The sequence below is a fragment of the Marmota marmota genome, unplaced genomic scaffold (genome assembly GCF_001458135.2).
Source record: "Marmota marmota marmota unplaced genomic scaffold, marMar, whole genome shotgun sequence".
NCBI lineage: Eukaryota > Metazoa > Chordata > Mammalia > Rodentia > Sciuridae > Marmota > Marmota marmota.
The window spans coordinates 6,864,716-6,881,028 of NW_026000136.1; the positions used below are offsets into that span (position 1 = coordinate 6,864,716).

General features: G+C 45.1%; 1 protein-coding gene across 2 annotated transcripts in view; it reads left to right on the plus strand.

Moving 5' to 3' along the window:
* The window catches only part of Prkar1b (protein kinase cAMP-dependent type I regulatory subunit beta), a 121,044-nt gene that overhangs the window by 2,328 nt on the left and 102,403 nt on the right, over positions 1 to 16,313 (plus strand). The window contains exons 1-2 of one of the 2 annotated variants that reach the window (XM_048785386.1): positions 7 to 62; positions 1,115 to 1,315. In XM_048785386.1, the coding sequence (XP_048641343.1) occupies positions 1,139 to 1,315 (177 nt within the window). In that variant the 5' untranslated portion in view covers positions 7 to 62; positions 1,115 to 1,138. Of the gene's footprint in view, positions 1 to 6; positions 63 to 1,114; positions 1,316 to 16,313 lie in introns of those variants that run through there. The other variant, XM_015502087.2, reaches the window with a different exon arrangement.

Consider the following 16,313-nt stretch of genomic DNA (forward strand, 5'->3'; position numbering starts at 1 on the left):
CTGGGAGGCCCACCGGGAAACGCGGGCATTTGGGGACCCACCGGCCGCGGTGCCCCCGAGGAGTGAGTGAGGCGCCAGAGGTGGAACTAGGCCCGCGCCCCGGCTCCGGCCTGGATGCCACATCACACTCGGGGGGAGGGGTATCCCTGCTTTCTTCCTCTTTTGGGGTTCAGCGCACCGTATTACGGTCTGGGGATCCCCGCCTTCTCTTGGGCTCCGGGGCACCCCATCATGGTGTGGGGGTGTCTCTCCTTGCGTCCTCTCTTGGGGCCCGAAGCATCCCATCATGGTCTGGGGGTCCTCCACTGCGTCCTGTCTTGGGGTGTGGGGTGCCCCATCACCGTCTGCGGGGGTGTTGCTGCCAGCACAGGTGGAATCTGGGGGGCCTTCCTGGTGGCTGGAAAACCCTGGGGGTTTGGCTGGTGGCCTCAGTCCGGAGGCTGGTGGGTGGACCTGGCTACTGTGACTTAACCCTGCGCTGGGCGCACACAAGCCGTTCTGGCGCCTTTGGCTAGAGGCTGCTATTGTTCTCTAGTCCCCTCAGCCTGGCCCCCAGCGGGGGGCTTCCGCTGCTTCTTTTCCCTTTCTTTTCCAGGCTTCCCCACCTTTTGATTCTCACTGACCTCCCCTCCCCCACCTCCTTTATCTCTCGGAGGACCCCTCCAACTGAGACCCCATGTAGTGACAACATTTACATTTCACACAGGTGTCCTTACAACCGGGAGGGTGAATGAAAGTGAGACCATATTAACCCCAGGCTTGGACACTGGGAGCACCAGGCACCCCACTTCTCTCACCTCAGATTTCTCAGAGAGGCAAAAGGGGGCTTTGGGTCACCCATAAGTTCTATTTGAATCTTTTCCATCCCCACAAAATCTGTTCAGAGGTAAGGTCTTTGTGGCTGTTAATAAATTAAGCAATTCATCCAACCCCCCAAAATGAAAGATCTTTGACAAATGCAAAATAAATGACATTTTCTGTGTTACACCGTTCATTGGATTTGCCCGCCAACAATAAAATCTTATATACTGTGTGCATGTTTGTGAAGCACAGCAGTGCAGCCCGGGTCTCCTCCAGCTCCTCTGAGGTTCATGTGGTTTTTTATTTTCCTCAGCGGGAAGAGCAAGACGCTCTGACCATGGCCTCTCCATCCTCTTTCCACTTGGAGGAGGAGGACAGTCTGAAGGGGTGTGAGCTGTATGTTCAGAAACACAGCATCCAGCAGGTGCTCAAAGATTGCATCGTGCACCTCTGCATCTCCAAGCCTGACCGCCCCATGAAGTTCCTCCGGGAGCACTTCGAGAAGCTAGAGAAGGTCAGTGACTTCCAACCTGGGGGTGTCCCTTTGTAGGTGTCCTGAGGTGGAGTAGTCATAAGCCCCTCCTTCCTCCTGAATGCCAGAAGGTCGTCCTGAGGATCTTTCTGCAAGATGGAAAGAGAAGCCCATTTGGTCTGATCCTAGCTTGTTTGGTCTCAGGTTCATCCTTGGGCGTTGTCTTCCTGGCCACAGAATTCCTCCCTTCTACTTTCAGGGGATTCAGGACTCCCTTGGAAGATGATCCATGTTTTTAGGTAGTTCATGGAGTTCCCTGGCTGTTTTCAGCTTGGGGGGATGGAGGTTGGGACCAGGTCTAGTTGTAGATGCCACTGGCATTTTGGATAAAAGAAAGTAGCTCCAGTTACCCCCATGAAGCGGGTCAAGTGGGGTGAGGTTCCACATCAGCCTGTACCACTGAGACTTGACAGTCATGGATAGAAACATACTTCAGACAAGGGAGAAGCACATACCTGCTCAGCTCTTTTTAAAATTTTTTTTTCTATTTTTTGTGCCTCAAGGGAGTGAACTCAGAGCCTCATGCATGTTAGGCAAGTGCTCTACCACTGAGGCACATCCCCATCCTTTTTATTTTAAGATTGGGTCTCTTGCTAAGTTCCCCAGTCTAGCCTTCAACTTGGGGTCCTCCTGCCTCCTCCTTCAAAGTATCTAGGATTACAGATATCTGCCGCCATACCTGGCTTCAGCTCTTTGGAGAGACCCCTGTCTTCCATGAATGACACCCCTACCACTTACTGGCCCGCTTCTGAACTCTTCCTGGGCAGGGGAGATTGTATATGAGACCCTATGGCTTTGTCCTGTGGTTTCTTCTTCCAGTCCTCATCCCCCATTTCTTACCCCAGACTGGCTCTTGGTGTCATGTGAGATTTCCTCTCCTTGATATTTGGTTGCAATTTAACTGTCCCTTGTCCCATGGGGATCAAGTGGAAATGTGGGCAGCCCTGTTCATGCAAAGATCTGCTTTTAAACAGCAATGAACTCTCAGGTCCTCATCCATGATGTGATCACATTGCCCTGATTCAAAGGAATTAATTTGTTTATTCCCTTGAAGATAATCCATCCAAAATTTATGTATTTGGTGCTAGGGATCAAACCCAGGGCCTCCTACATGCTAGGCAAGTGCTGTACCACTGAGCTACCCCATCAAAAAATATTTATAAGCAATGCAGCCTATTAAAGAAAATTTGAGAAGTTCAGAAGTAGAAATAAAATCTTCTGCAGTTCCCCCGCTCCTTCCCCCTCAAGTTCTGTGCTTTTTAAAATCACAGTGTTTTCACTCCTGCATAGTCATGTTGCAAATGTGCTTTTATATTTTGCATTTCTCCATTTGTCATCTGCTCTTCACAGACCTCATTTTCAATGTCTGCGTAATGTTCTTTTGAGGAGATAAAAGTTTTCGACCTTGCCTTCATGATTGGTAATTGAATTGTTTCCAGGTTTTTTTTTTTTTAAGTACTAAAAGTTATGCCATATTGACATTTTCACCCATAGATTTTTTTTCTCCTGTACATAGTGTTTGTTTAGGATGGCCTTCTAGGACAGGAATTCCTGGGTGAAGACAATCTTGATGATTCTGTGAAAAGCTTTCCAACAGGGGCATCAGTTCACATTCCCACCATCAGAATAGGACTGAATTTATCCACACTCACCAACTTTGGCTATTTTAATTTAAAAAGATATTTCTTGCTTGCTTTCTTGATTTCTTTCTTTCTTGATTTCATTCTTTCTTGTTTTCATTTTTTTTTTCTTTCTTCAGTTGATAGGTGAACACGGTCATGTGGCCTTAGCTCATCTTTCTTTGGTTAGTCATGAAGTCATTGTTTTGTTGGGTTCCCAGGTACAAAACCAGAGAACTGGGGAGTGGGGAGGAGGTACTACCATTCCTTGCACTTTGGAAGAAGGAGAGCTGAGCAGGCGGGCCTCTTCCTTTCTCATCTCAAACCACACTTTGTCATGCTGGTGTCACTTGCTTGGTTTGCTCACACGTGATCCCCAGCCAGGTTGCCAGCCTCACAGGACATTAGTTTGAGGCATGATTGGATGCAGGGTCCACCAGGAGACCCAAGGCTGGGCCAGACTCCTGGCTCTGGCCTGCAGACATTTTTGGTTGCTACACTGGGGGTGGGCTTGGCCAGCCAGTTGTTATCCAGTAGGTAGAGGTCAGGAATGGGAGCAAGACAACCCTTATGACAAGGAATTATATGACCCCCAAATTCCAGTGGTGCCGAGATTGAGAAACTCTAGAATTGAGTGGGTGAGGAACTCAAGATCACCGGCATGTAGGGGGGCAGGACCCAGTGGTGGCAAGATTTGGAGAGTTGAAGGTCAGGGGCGAAGCCAAGTTTTTGGCCTGATAAGGAGGACACAGAAGGGAACTAGGTGAGTATGAGTTTGGAGCTCAGTGGGTCACCTATCAGGGAATCCCAAGGGCAGCTGGAGCTCCTAGTGGGAAAGTGTCTGAGACAGAGGGCAGTAGAAGCCAGGGAGGGGGTGGGGCGCAGTAGGTGTGAGGCTGAGGTGATGGGGTCCAGGTAGGATGGAGGTGGATGTCCGCTGGCAGATTGAACCTGGCAGTGAGAAAAGTAGCTTGGAGCTTCAGTCTTGGTTGGGCAGAGCCACTGGGTGGAGGGTACACTGCTGAGTAGGAAGGGGCAGGACCGAGTGTGGAAGATCAAGGCTTCTTGTTCTGGATGTGATGTTTGAGCTATTAAGGGGCAGCTGACTGTGAGATGGGCGCTTATGGGCAGGGCTGGGGACAGGGTGGAAGACTAATTGCGACACTTGCCCTGGATTTCCTGCCTGACAGGTGAGGGCTGAGGTGCGAATGGGGTTGGGTGCCTTTCCAGAGTGAGGTGGCCACGGGACCTTGTTTTAGCCCTGGTTCCATGTTGATGATGTGCCCATCACAAATTGGATGTGCCTTATTTCAAATGCCTGGGCCAGAAATGTTTGAGATTTTGGATGTTTGGACTCAAATTGCTTTTATTTATTTATTTTTAAGTTTATTTCTTACATACATAACAAGAGTGGAATGCATTACAGTCATAATTCAAATTGCTCATATTTAACAATAAGGGAATTACATGAGTCCTTTTCTGACCATGGTTGCTGGTGGCTGCTGCAAAGTACAATAGTAATAAAAAATTACATTCGCTAAAATTACCCACACACATATGCATCTGTACATTTATACTGAAAAGCACAAAAAGGTCCCCAGAGAACTTACATTACTTAGTAATGTAATTTTTTGTTACTGTTTAGTTTGTACTGGTTGACTTAGGAATGACCACGGAGGGGGCAGCTTAAAGAAATTTCCCCTTTCACGGTACAGAAGGGCAGAAGTGTAAGAGCAAGAGCAAGGCATTTGCAGAGCTGGCTCCTTTGGGGGGCTATGCAGAGGTCTCTTCCAAACCTTTCTCCAGCTTTTTTTTTTTTTTTTCCGTGGTTGCTGGCAGTCTTTGGTGATCCTTGGATTGAAGAGAATCTTCCATGCTGCTGACTTTATCTTCACACAGCATTTTCCTGTATCTGTGTCCAAAGTGTCCCTTTTTATGAGGATACTGGATTAGAGCCATCCTAATGACTCATTTTAACTCAGTGACCTCTGGAATACAGTCTCCAGAGAAGGTCGCATGCTAAGGCCTTGGGGTGAGGACTCCGACATGTCTGTTCTGGGGAACACAGTTCACCCGTCATGGCTGCCTCTCCAGGCATCTTTCCAGAGCTTACCACCAATTCATTGGAAATATGTTGCAGGTTGTCACCTGTGGTACAATTTCCCTTTTGTCAAAGGTAATGCCAACAATAGCGTATTTATGTGCAAAAGAGAAATCCAAGGGCATACATCCAAACTCCCACAAGGCAGGGCTTATTTTGGCTTTCTTTTTCTGCAATAGCTGGTAAGTTCAGGCTTTTGAGGTGTTTTGTGAATGTCTGAAATCATATGCCCATTTTTGTATGGGGGTGCATTTTATGTAGGAGAATGTCCTTTTGCTGTCAGATCAAGCGGATCTGAGATGCCAAAGTGAACAGCACCCAAGAGAGCCGTAAAATCCCACAGGAATCCCACTTCACAAGAAATGTCTCCAGCCAGTGAGAAGCAGTGGGACAGAACCAGGAAACTCATCTACTCCTGGCTAGGGCTGCAGCCCCACAGGGACAGTCATCGCCCGAGCTACCCACCCCTGCTCTTCCCCTTAAGGTCAACCGGGCAGAGCTGTAGGCAGGAGCAGGAGGGATGGAGGGTTTTCTCAGCTTTTATCACAAGCAAGGTGCATATCTATGAGATTGATGAAGCTGCCTCTCATAGCCCAGCAGGATGGCCAGGCCTCTGTGTCCTGCCCAAGTCAGTCCAGCCAGATACCTGACGCTCAGGCTATGGCCAGTGAACTCTTCACCTCTGGCCATTTAAGAAGGTCCAGTTATTTTATGGTGGAGACTTAAGGAGTAAAATTTTTTTTTTATTCAATGGCAAAACACAGCCCTGAAACTTTCCCACCATGATGGGGGCTTTCTGAAGATTGCATAAGATGATAAAGTCATCAATCTTTTTAATATTGAATTTTAAACGCTATAGAAAAAAAGATCCCTCCATAAAAACTCACCTCTTGTACACTGGCCTTAAGTTCTCTGAGGACCTGTTTTTGCTTTTCAGTATAAATGTACAGATGCATATGTCTGTGGGTAATTTTAGCAAATGCAATTTTTTGTTACTATCGTTCTTTGCAGTAGTATTTATTTTAGTTGTTGATGGACCTTTATTTTATTTGTATGAGGTGCTAAGAATCGAACCCAGTGCCTCACACATGCTAGGCAAGTGCGCTACCACTGAGCCACAACCCCAGCCCCTGCAGAAGTATATTTTATTGTTGTAAAATATACAGTGCCGTTGACCATTTTGGCTTCACAGATTGAGTACATTGAGTTACATTCATATTGTTATGCCTCCTTTTTAGTAGCCTGAACCACCATGTCAGATTGCTATGAAATATTCCATGTGGGATGCATCATGATTTTCATCTTCTTTTTGTTGGTGTCTGATTGATGGCTTCCAAAGGTTCTTTCCTTCACCATCATGCTAACGAACTGATTTAAAGGAAGCGTGTAGGTGCAGGTGGCTCAAGAACAGGCTCTACAGCAGCGCTCCGCTCCATCCAGCCTGGAGTCCCTGCTTCCCCATGGAACATCTCCCAATGCTGGTTCAGCTGTGACTAAAAGATCTGACCAGAACAATTTTAGGGGAGGAAAAGTTTGAGGGCTCACAATTTCAGAGGTCTCAGTCCTTAGAAGTCCAACACCATTTCTGGGGCTGAACATCATGGCAGAAGAGTGTGGCAGAGGGAAGCAGCTCATATGGTGATCAGAAAGCAGAGAGAGAGAGAGAGAGAGAGAGCTCTCCACTTGCTAGATACAAATATATACCCCAAAGCAACACCCCCAATTTCCACCTCCTCCAGCCACATCCTACCACTTTAGTTACCACTCAGTTAATCCCTGTCAAAGGATTGATTCACTGATTGGGTTAAGTCTCTCACAGCCCAATCATTTCTCCTCTGAACCTTCTTGCATTGTCTCACACATGAGCTTTTGGGGGATACTTCACATCCAAACCATAACATGCCTCAGGGATGGGGCTTACCTGGGAAGTCCCCTGAATTTGGAAACCATATGAAGTTCACTGAGATTCCTGGTGACCAGTGCTACAGACACCATTCTGGTGGTATAAGCTGAATACCTTGGCTTCCTGGAGTCCCATGGTCTTGGAAGACATACTTGCATGGAATCAAACAGTTGTCCACTAGCACTCAGAAGACCCATACTCTGGGTTCTGAGGAGGCCAGGGGTATGCCAAGATGGGAGAGCTGTAGTTCCAGCCTTGAGGGTAGCATTTGATACATGGGCAGATACAGGTGGTTGTCCAGGGGTGGTGAAGATGATCTGGAAGCATGTGTGCCATACATTGAAGCTAGAGGGTTGGCTTTGCCTTGGGGAGGGTGGGCAGAGACACTTCACAGAGGAGAGCTTGAGTGGACACGGTGACTATGTAACATTGGCCAGGAAGGGGTAGAATGGAAGGGCTCTTTGTGCAGCAGAACAGCCTGTGCAGATCCCAGAGCCTGTGGGGTGGGGAGGGGTGAGCCTTTTGGGGCAGGGCATGGAAGGCCTAGCCTGTGGGGCAGGGCTCTGTCCTAGTGGTGCTGGAGCCACAGAAGGATTTGACATGACCAGATGTCCTATGTCCTTTCTGCTTCTGTTGACAATAGTATGAATGACATTGGTTGCTTTTTTGTTTTTTAATATGTTGATTAAAAATAAAAATGTTAAATAAAGCAAACACAAAATTTTAGCACTGGGTTTCAAGTTTACATAATCTCTCAGGTCTTTCGTAGACCATAATATGGTCTCAAAGCCTGTAGCTACAATCTCGACATTTTCTCTCATGCCTCAGTTTTACTTTATTTTATATTTTACATAATTATATAACATCTACATAGATGGAAAGGAGTTTGGCATGCATTTCAAGTTTTTCACCCAAAGGAAAGTGCACTCTTAAAAATAAAACTACTACAAAGGAGTTTCACTTTCTACAAGAATTCTGCCCATTTATTTATTTATTTTGATTTTTAAAATATTTTTATTTTTTAGTTGCAGTTGGACACAATACCTTTATTTTATTTATTTTTATGTAGTGCTAAGGATCGAACCCAGGTCCTTGAATGTGCTAGGCAAGCACTCTACCGCTGAGCCACAACCTCAGCCCCTTATTTTGGTTTTTATTAGTTCTTTTTACATGATAGTAAAATTCATTTTGATATATTTATACAAACACAGACTATATTTTATTCTAATTAGGACCCCAATCTTTCAGATGTGTAAGATGGTGGAATTCACTGTGGTGTACTCATATATGTGCATAAGAAAATTATTTTGGATTCTCCATTGTTTTTTCTTTTCCTACCCCCCATCTTCCCTTCATTTTCTTCTCTTCTATATCTCTTCTTCCAACCCCTCACCCCCATTGTGGGTTAGCTTCCACATATCAGTTGAAAACATTTGACCTTTGGCTTTTGGGACAGCTTATTTCACTTAGCGTGATAGTCTCCAGATCCTTCCATTTACTGGCAAGTGTCATAAAGTCATACCTCTTTATGGCTGAGTAATATTTCATTGTATACATACCACATTTTCTTTATTCCTTCATCTGTTGAAGCTCACTTAGGGTGGTTCTATAGCTTAGCTACTGTGAATTGAGTTGCTTATTGATGTACTACAATGCGACACTATAGTATGCTGATTTTAAATCTTTTGGATATATATTAAGGAGTTGGATATCTGGATCAACTGGTGATTCCATTCCTAGTTTTTTGAGGAATCTCCATATTGCTTTCCAGATTGGTTTCACCAATTTTCAGTACCACCAGCAATGTGTAAGTGTACCTTTCCTCCCACATCCTCACCAACATTTACTGTTACTGTAAAAATACAATTTGTTGTTGTAAAAATACAATTTTTGATAATTGCCATTCTGATTAGAGTGAGGTGAAGTCTCAGTGTAGTTTTAATTTGCATTTCTCTAATTGTCAGAGATGTTGAATATGTTTTCACATATTTGCTATTTGTATTTTTTTCTTCTGAGAAGGGTCTGTTCAGTTCCTTTGCCCATTTATTGATTGGGTTATTATCATTATTTTGATGTTAAGTTTTTAAAGTTCTTTATATATCCTGGAAATTAATGCTCTATCTGAGTTGCAGGTGGCAAAGATTTTCTCCCATTCTATGGGGTCTCTATGTTCTTGATTTTTTTCTTTGCTGTGAAGAAGCTTTTTAGTTTGATACCATTCCATTTATTGATTATTGATTTTATTTCTTGTGCTTTAGGAGTCTTGTTAAGGAAGTCAGTTCCTGAGCTGATACTTTTTGAATTTTGAGCTAGCTTTGCCTTTCTGGGCCATTAGCTTATGTTAGAAAATCCTCTGTGTTAGATAATATAAGAACATGTACTGGGTTTTAGTTGCTAATGCATTCTTGAGGACTTTTGCACTATGTTCATGGAGGATGTGGTCTGTAGTTTTTTAAAATATTTATTTTTTAGTTATAGGTGGACACAGTATCTTTATTTTATTTTTATATGGTGCTGAGGATTAAACCCAGTGCCTCACACACTCTAGGTGAGCGCTCTGCCTCTGAGCCAAAACCCCAGCCCGGTCTGTAGTTTTATTTATTTAATGATCTAATACCACATGGTGTCAGGATAATGCTGGTCTTACAAAGTGAGTTGGGGAGTCTTCTTCTGGCTGGAAGAACCAGGAGAACCCTGGGTAGAATGGCATAACCTCTTCTGAGCCCTGAGTTTTCTTTGAAGGTTTTATAAATTCAATTTCTTTAATAGAAGAAAAATAGGATAATAGTATAACCTATTTAGGTTATCCATTTCTTCCTGAGTTTTGGTAGTTTGTGTCTTTCATGGAATTGGTCCAAGTAATTAAAGTTATTAAATTTATGGGGATAGATTTTTTTGATAACTTTAATTATCCTTTTAATGTCTATATTTGTATTCTTTCATTCTTGATGTTGGTAATTTGTGTCTTTTCTTGCTGATCAGTCTGGGTAGAAGCTTGTCAACTTTATGAACTTTTCCAAAGAAGTAGATTTTAGTTTCATTGTTTTTCCTCTATTTTTGATCTTATTATTATTTTTTGCTTTGGGCTAAAGTTTCTTAAGGTGAAAATTTTGATTATTAGTCTAAGACTTTAAAAAAATTTATTAGTTATTGATGGACCTTTATTTATTTGTTTGTTTATATGTGGTACTAAGAATCGAACCCAAAGCCCCACACATGCCAGGCAAGCGCTCCATCGCTGAGCCACAATCCCAGCCCCTAAGACTTTTTTTCCCCCCCCCCAGGAATTGAACCCAGTGGCACTTAACCACTGAGCTAAATTCCCATTCCCCATCCCTGTTTATTTTTTTATTTGGAGAAACAGTGTCTTGCTAAGTTGCTTAGGGCTTTCCTAAGTTGTCGAGACTGGCTTTGAACTTGCAATCCTGCCTCTGCCTCCTGAGTCACTGGGATCACAAGTTATGTGCAACTGTGCCCGGCTCCTACTATTCTTTTCTAATGTAATGATGTAGACACCCCACAGCTGTGGAACATTAGCTGCATCCCACAAATTTTGATATGCTGCATTTTTTTCATTTTTTATGTAGTACAAACATTTTCCTGTTTCCACCAAGATTTTTGTTTCATTGATTATTTAGAAGATTTTTTGTTTAATTTCTGAAAATGGGGGGGGGGGCTTTTCAGATGCTTTTGTCACCCAATTCTGGCTCAGTTCCATCCTGGTGAGTTGTGCACTCCTCCCTTCTGAATTTGTTAAGGTGTGTTTAATGCTTATCTTGGCGAGTGCTCCAGGTAATCCTGCTGCTGTTGGGTGGGGTAGTGTCAATGTTGATGCTCCAGTGGCAGGCATCTTCTGTCCCTGATGGCTTTCTGTCCCCTTGTTCTGTTACTGCACAGGAGCACTGAGATGAGTAGCTATAATTGTGCACTTCTCTAGTTCTCCCTTTAACTCGACCAGCTTTGCTCCATGAATTTTGAAGTTCCGTGATCAGTTCCTCTCTGTTTCCTTTGTGTATTTTGTCTGACATGAGGACAGCTGCACATGCTTTCTTTTAATTAGGATTTTCATGGCTCATGTTTTCCCATCCTTTTACTGTAGCTTTACCAGTAAAGGGTCTCTTATTGACAGCAAATGGTTGGTTTAAATTTTTTTTTTAACCAATGACAATTCCTGTCTTGTAATTGATGTGTTTAGACAATGTATGGTTTTTTTTTTTTAAAAGAAATAATATTTCTTACTCTACATACACATACACATACATATATATTACCTCACTTATACACCATATGTATTTAACGTAATTACTGTTATGGTTGGATTTTTTTAAAAAATGAATTATTTTTCTATTTGTCTTGTGTATTTTTCCCTCTTGTTCCTCTTTTTTTTCTGCCTTTATTCTTTGATTATTTTTAGTATTGAATTTTTATTTACTGTCTTTTAAAGTGATTGCTCTAGAACTTACAATAATTATAAGTAACTCCTTGACTGTTTTAATTATTGTTTTACCATTTCCAGTAAAGCATGCGAGCATTGTACCCTAGAGCCCCACTCTCCCTTATTATAATTGTCATATGTATTACATCTACATACATTGAACCCTCATTATAATTTTTACTTTTAATGCATATTTTAAATCATTTGAAAGGGGAGAACCATCTAGTATATGTGCCCAGGAGCTACCATTTCCATCTCTCCTCCTTCATTCCCAAAGTTCTGTCTGAACTTGATCATATCTGCAAACCCTGTTTCCAAACAAGGTCCCCTGGAGTTTCCAGATGGACTTGGATTTGGGGGAATTCTGTGTGTAGGTCAGCTTACTGTCACTGTGACAAAATACCTGAAACAATTTAAAAGGAGGAAAGGTTTATTTTGGCTGACGGGGGTCAGAGGTTTTACCTATGGTCTCCTGGCTGTGTTGTTTGCAGGCCTGTGGTAAGGGAGCATAGCATATGGTGGAGCTGAGCTGCTCACCTCAAGATGGTTGGGAAGGAGAGAGACAGAGAGAAGGGGCCAGGGAGACAAGATGTCCCTTTCAAGTGACCCAATTCCTCAAGCTAGGCCCCACCTCCTACAGTTTTCGCCACCTTCCTAGCCTGTTAATTTATGAATCCATTGATGGCCTCATGCACTGATGAGGCCATGATCCAGTCACCTCCGGCAGGCCCCACCTCTGAATACTGCAGTCTTGGGGACCAAGCCCTCAGCATATGAACTTCCAGATCCAGAGCTTCCAGATCCAAACTCCAACACTATTTCAGCCCTGACAGCATCCAACCTGAGAAGTCGGATGTAGAGCAATGGAGAAAGATGAAGGATGAAGAGATAATTTATAAAAATAAAAGCAGAAAAGCTAAGGAATCAAAGAAATAGTAGCAGTGAAATCAAACCCTGATTCCTCAAGGAGATTAATGAAGCAGACAAAGGTCTGATGTGCCTTCCAGGTTAGGGAGAGGCGGCATACAACTTGTCTTGAGCTCAGATGAGGAAGGAGCAAGCACATTTTTGAGCAGGGCTGGCAGGGAGCGTCATCTGGGAGATCCTCCCTGCTTCCTCCTTTCCAAGGCTGGTCCAGGGTCCTCTTCTTTGCCTTTTCCTCTATTCTCTGTGTTAGCCTGGTATACATTTGGTGTTCAATAAATGACTAGAGACTGTTTTTCTCTTATACATTTACCACTGAATGGCTGAGTACTCCCTGGGCCAGTCCTTTACCCTCTCTGGTCCTCAGTTGCCCACTTATTCTGGTTTCTTTAGAGGATGCTACACCCCTGAGCTCAGCTCATAATTCCTGCCTGGGGCTGGTGACCCTGGGACCCTCTCTTGGAGGCCTAGGTCTTCAGATGCCACAACCACTCTCTTAGGACTTGGGGCTTCAGGGTGCAGATGGGCAGTATTGGGATGGTACATAGAGCTTCTCCCTGGAGATGGGCCAGAAATGCTGCTCATGCTTGCCTCGCAGGGGTGGGTGCCTGAGGAAGCCATGCTGCTGAAATCACTTTTCCTCCTTTGGGTGTGGGAGTCCAGTGCTGAGGAGGCGGTTGGCTTGATAAACTGCCTCTTTGAATCCCTATTGGTGGGAGAGGGCAGACTGCAGCCTTAGGGCCAGAGAAGTGGACAGTCAGGCAGGACTTTGGAAAGCCACCAGTCCCAGCCATGGGGGCTTCTCATGAGGACAAACTAGGTTCCAGAAAATCTCTGAGATTCTAGTCCCCACCTGAATGGCTTCCTTTCCGCTGAAGTCTGCATTCTATCCCTTGTGTAGGAAAAATGTTGTCAGAAGAAAAGGAGGGACATCTTTACAGCCCATGGCATTGACTGGCCTTAGGGCAGGAAGGGGACAATCCCTGGGCTGTTGTTCCTCGATTCAGGGGCAAATTCTGGCCACCGAGCTTTCTGGAAACCCCTCTGGAAACTGGTTCCCACACTTTCAGTATAAAGATTCCTTTGGCTGGAAAAGCCTGTCCTGACCTGATGACCTTGACTGTCCCTCACTCCAGACAATTCATCAGCATGAAAACAGAGACAGGAAGGGGGAATCTGAGAAATGAGAGGTTTTCCTGGAATTCCACGGAGGGAAAGGAAAGGGATACCAGCAGAGATAATGGACAGGCATTTGTGGGAGGCAGAACAGGGAGAGGAGCCCTGTGGTGGCCGGGGAGGCTCCCTGGCTCCAACCCTGCCCATTTCTTCCTGTGGCCTCCTGAAGTGGCCTCCGTGTTTCAGACCACCTGTATCCTGCCCAGTTTGACCCTGTGCCTGCTGAAGATGGAAAATCATTTCCATGCCAGGTCAGGCGATGCCCATCCTTCTCAGAAAACAGGCCCTGACTGCTGCTGTCTGGAAGAAAACAGACTTGGTTCCCCCAGGGAGGGACCTGGGATCCCCACCCAATGAAAGAGCATGGGCCACATGCTCCTTTGTGACATGGGCCACTTGGGACACCAACAGCTGGAGCTCTTTTGTATCCAGTGGGTGTGGGTCTGACAGCCTGGTAGATAATTGTGAGCTCAGACCCAGTTGCCTAATCTAGACTCTAGAAGGAAATTCCTTGAGATCTTGGCCTTCCCACTGGGATCCTTCCTGGCCTTATCACCAAGAAGGTCTTTGTGATTTATAAAGGCCCACATCACCCATGGCTGGCCTTTCAAGGCTTCCTCTGTCCTTGGATGTTGTTAGGGGCCATCCTGCTTCCTTGCTGCCACCTCTGCCCCTGCCCCTTCAATTCTGAGCCCACTCTACCTGCCTATTGCAGAGACTCTGGGGAAAACTGAGTGGTACCTTTGGCCATGACACCAGGCTCAAACCCCTGTATTGACCTGTTATTCATTTGTTCATTTTTTTTTTTCCAAGTGGTGCCTACAGTAAGTACATCTGGCATCGAGGCTCTGGGATGGAGTTGGGATCACAGTCCAGAGGGTAAAGCACTCAAGCCACAAATCATTTTGTCTCTGCCCCAGGGCCACAGCTTCATTTCCCTGTGGGATATTCGCATGTCTGGGCCTCATTGTTACCTCCGAGTCAGTGTGTCCAAAAACCCAACTCATGTTGACCATATTAAAAACAAAAACCAAGCAGAAAATATCCAAACTCCACAGAGTGGAAGACAGGTATTCAAAGCAGGAGGGTCCTCAGCACACAAAGATGGAAACAGCCTAGATGTGCATCAGTGGACAAATGATCCCTCCCAACAATAAGAGCATTATTTGGCCACAAAAGGGAATGAAGCTCTGACACATGCTCTGATGTAGATGGGCCTTTGGAACATGGTGCTGAGTGAAAGAAGCCAGATGGAGGACTGAGGTTGTGGCTCAGGGGTAGAGCACTTGCCTAGCATGTGTGAGGCCCTGGGTTCGATTCTCAGCACCGCATAGAAATAAAATAAAGGTCCATTGACAACTTGAAAAAAAAAAAAGAAAGCCAGATGCAGAGACCACAGGCACCATTCATATGAAATTCCAGAACGGCAAATCCACAGCGACAGGAAGCAGATCAGCAGCTGCTTGGGGCCGGAGGTGGTGGTGGCTGATGGACTCCTTTGAGGGATGAGAGGGTCTTGGAGCTGGATAAAAATGATGGTCACAGTCTTGTGAATGTACTTTATTTTTGGTACCAGGGGTGCTGGGCCACAAAACCAGCCCCTTTAATTTTTTTCTTTAGACAGAGTCTTGCTTAGTTGCTTAGAGTCTCATCAGATTGCTGAGGCTGGCCTTGAACTTGATCCTCCTGCCTCAGGCTCTTGAGTCGCTGGAATTACAGGTGTGCATCATGATGCCAGGCTTGTGAATGCACCTAATGCCACTATGTTGTATTCTTTAAAATGGTTGTTGATTTTGTATCATGTGAATTTTGCCATAATAATAATAATAATACTCACTCACCTGCTCAGTGGAGGCATCTGCCAGGCTCCTGTTTCCTCCCCTGGGACATCTGAGCCAAGTGTGAGGCTGCTCTGGCAGATCAAGCTCTTCCCCCTCTGCCCTTGTCCTGGCCATGCCCTTGTCACCTCCTGCATCTGCCTTGGCTGCTGTCCCTTCCAGGATGAGTGTGAGCTGCCTAAAACTACTGTGGGCACAGGAGCAGACTTGTCTGTGCATTTTTTCCCCCCAGGCACTGCGGAGCCTTGTGAGAATGGAACAGTGTTCTGCATCGGACTTTTCTCAACTCTCCAGCCCAGGTTTCATGCTTCTGTGATGACTGTTGCCACCATTAGTATTTTTAATCACTTCCAAAAGTGAAGGCCCAGCATCTCTTACTTGCAGTGTAACTTGTGTTTCTGGTTAGTATCCGGTTTGTGTAGGAATGGAGATGGTAGATGTGACAGTTTCTGTGAAAGATTGCTAATGAATGAAAGAACACAGACTTGCAATAACATCTCGCAAGTCGTCATTGACCTCTGCCTCCTGGTGACTGGAAATGGGGAGATCTATGAAAAAGTGATGTATGGTTCAAGGTGGGGCAGTGTTTATGCAAAGCCCAGAGATTATGATGTGGCTGGTTGTCGTGGCAACAGAAGATGTAGTATGTGCTTGACTAGCTCTGGAGCCCCGCCCTCCTGAGGCAAGCTGGAGGTGGCCCCAACATGGCACCCTTGGTGCTCCTCCCCAGGCCGTGTCCATGAGTGCCACCCTGAGAGTGAAGTGCAGAGACATCAGGCATGTGGTAGCTCCCACCTGGGAGAACTATGTGCATTTCAGCACATGAGGAAGCTTGAAGCTTCTGTCAGTAAAGATGGTGTAGGTCAAAGGCTTTATAGAAATGAATCACCTGATAATGCTTAGTGGTCATCTTCATGACTTCATGACTTTCCTGGGTATGATCTGGAAGCCCAGGTGGAATCTTCACCCAAGGGGAAGGAATGT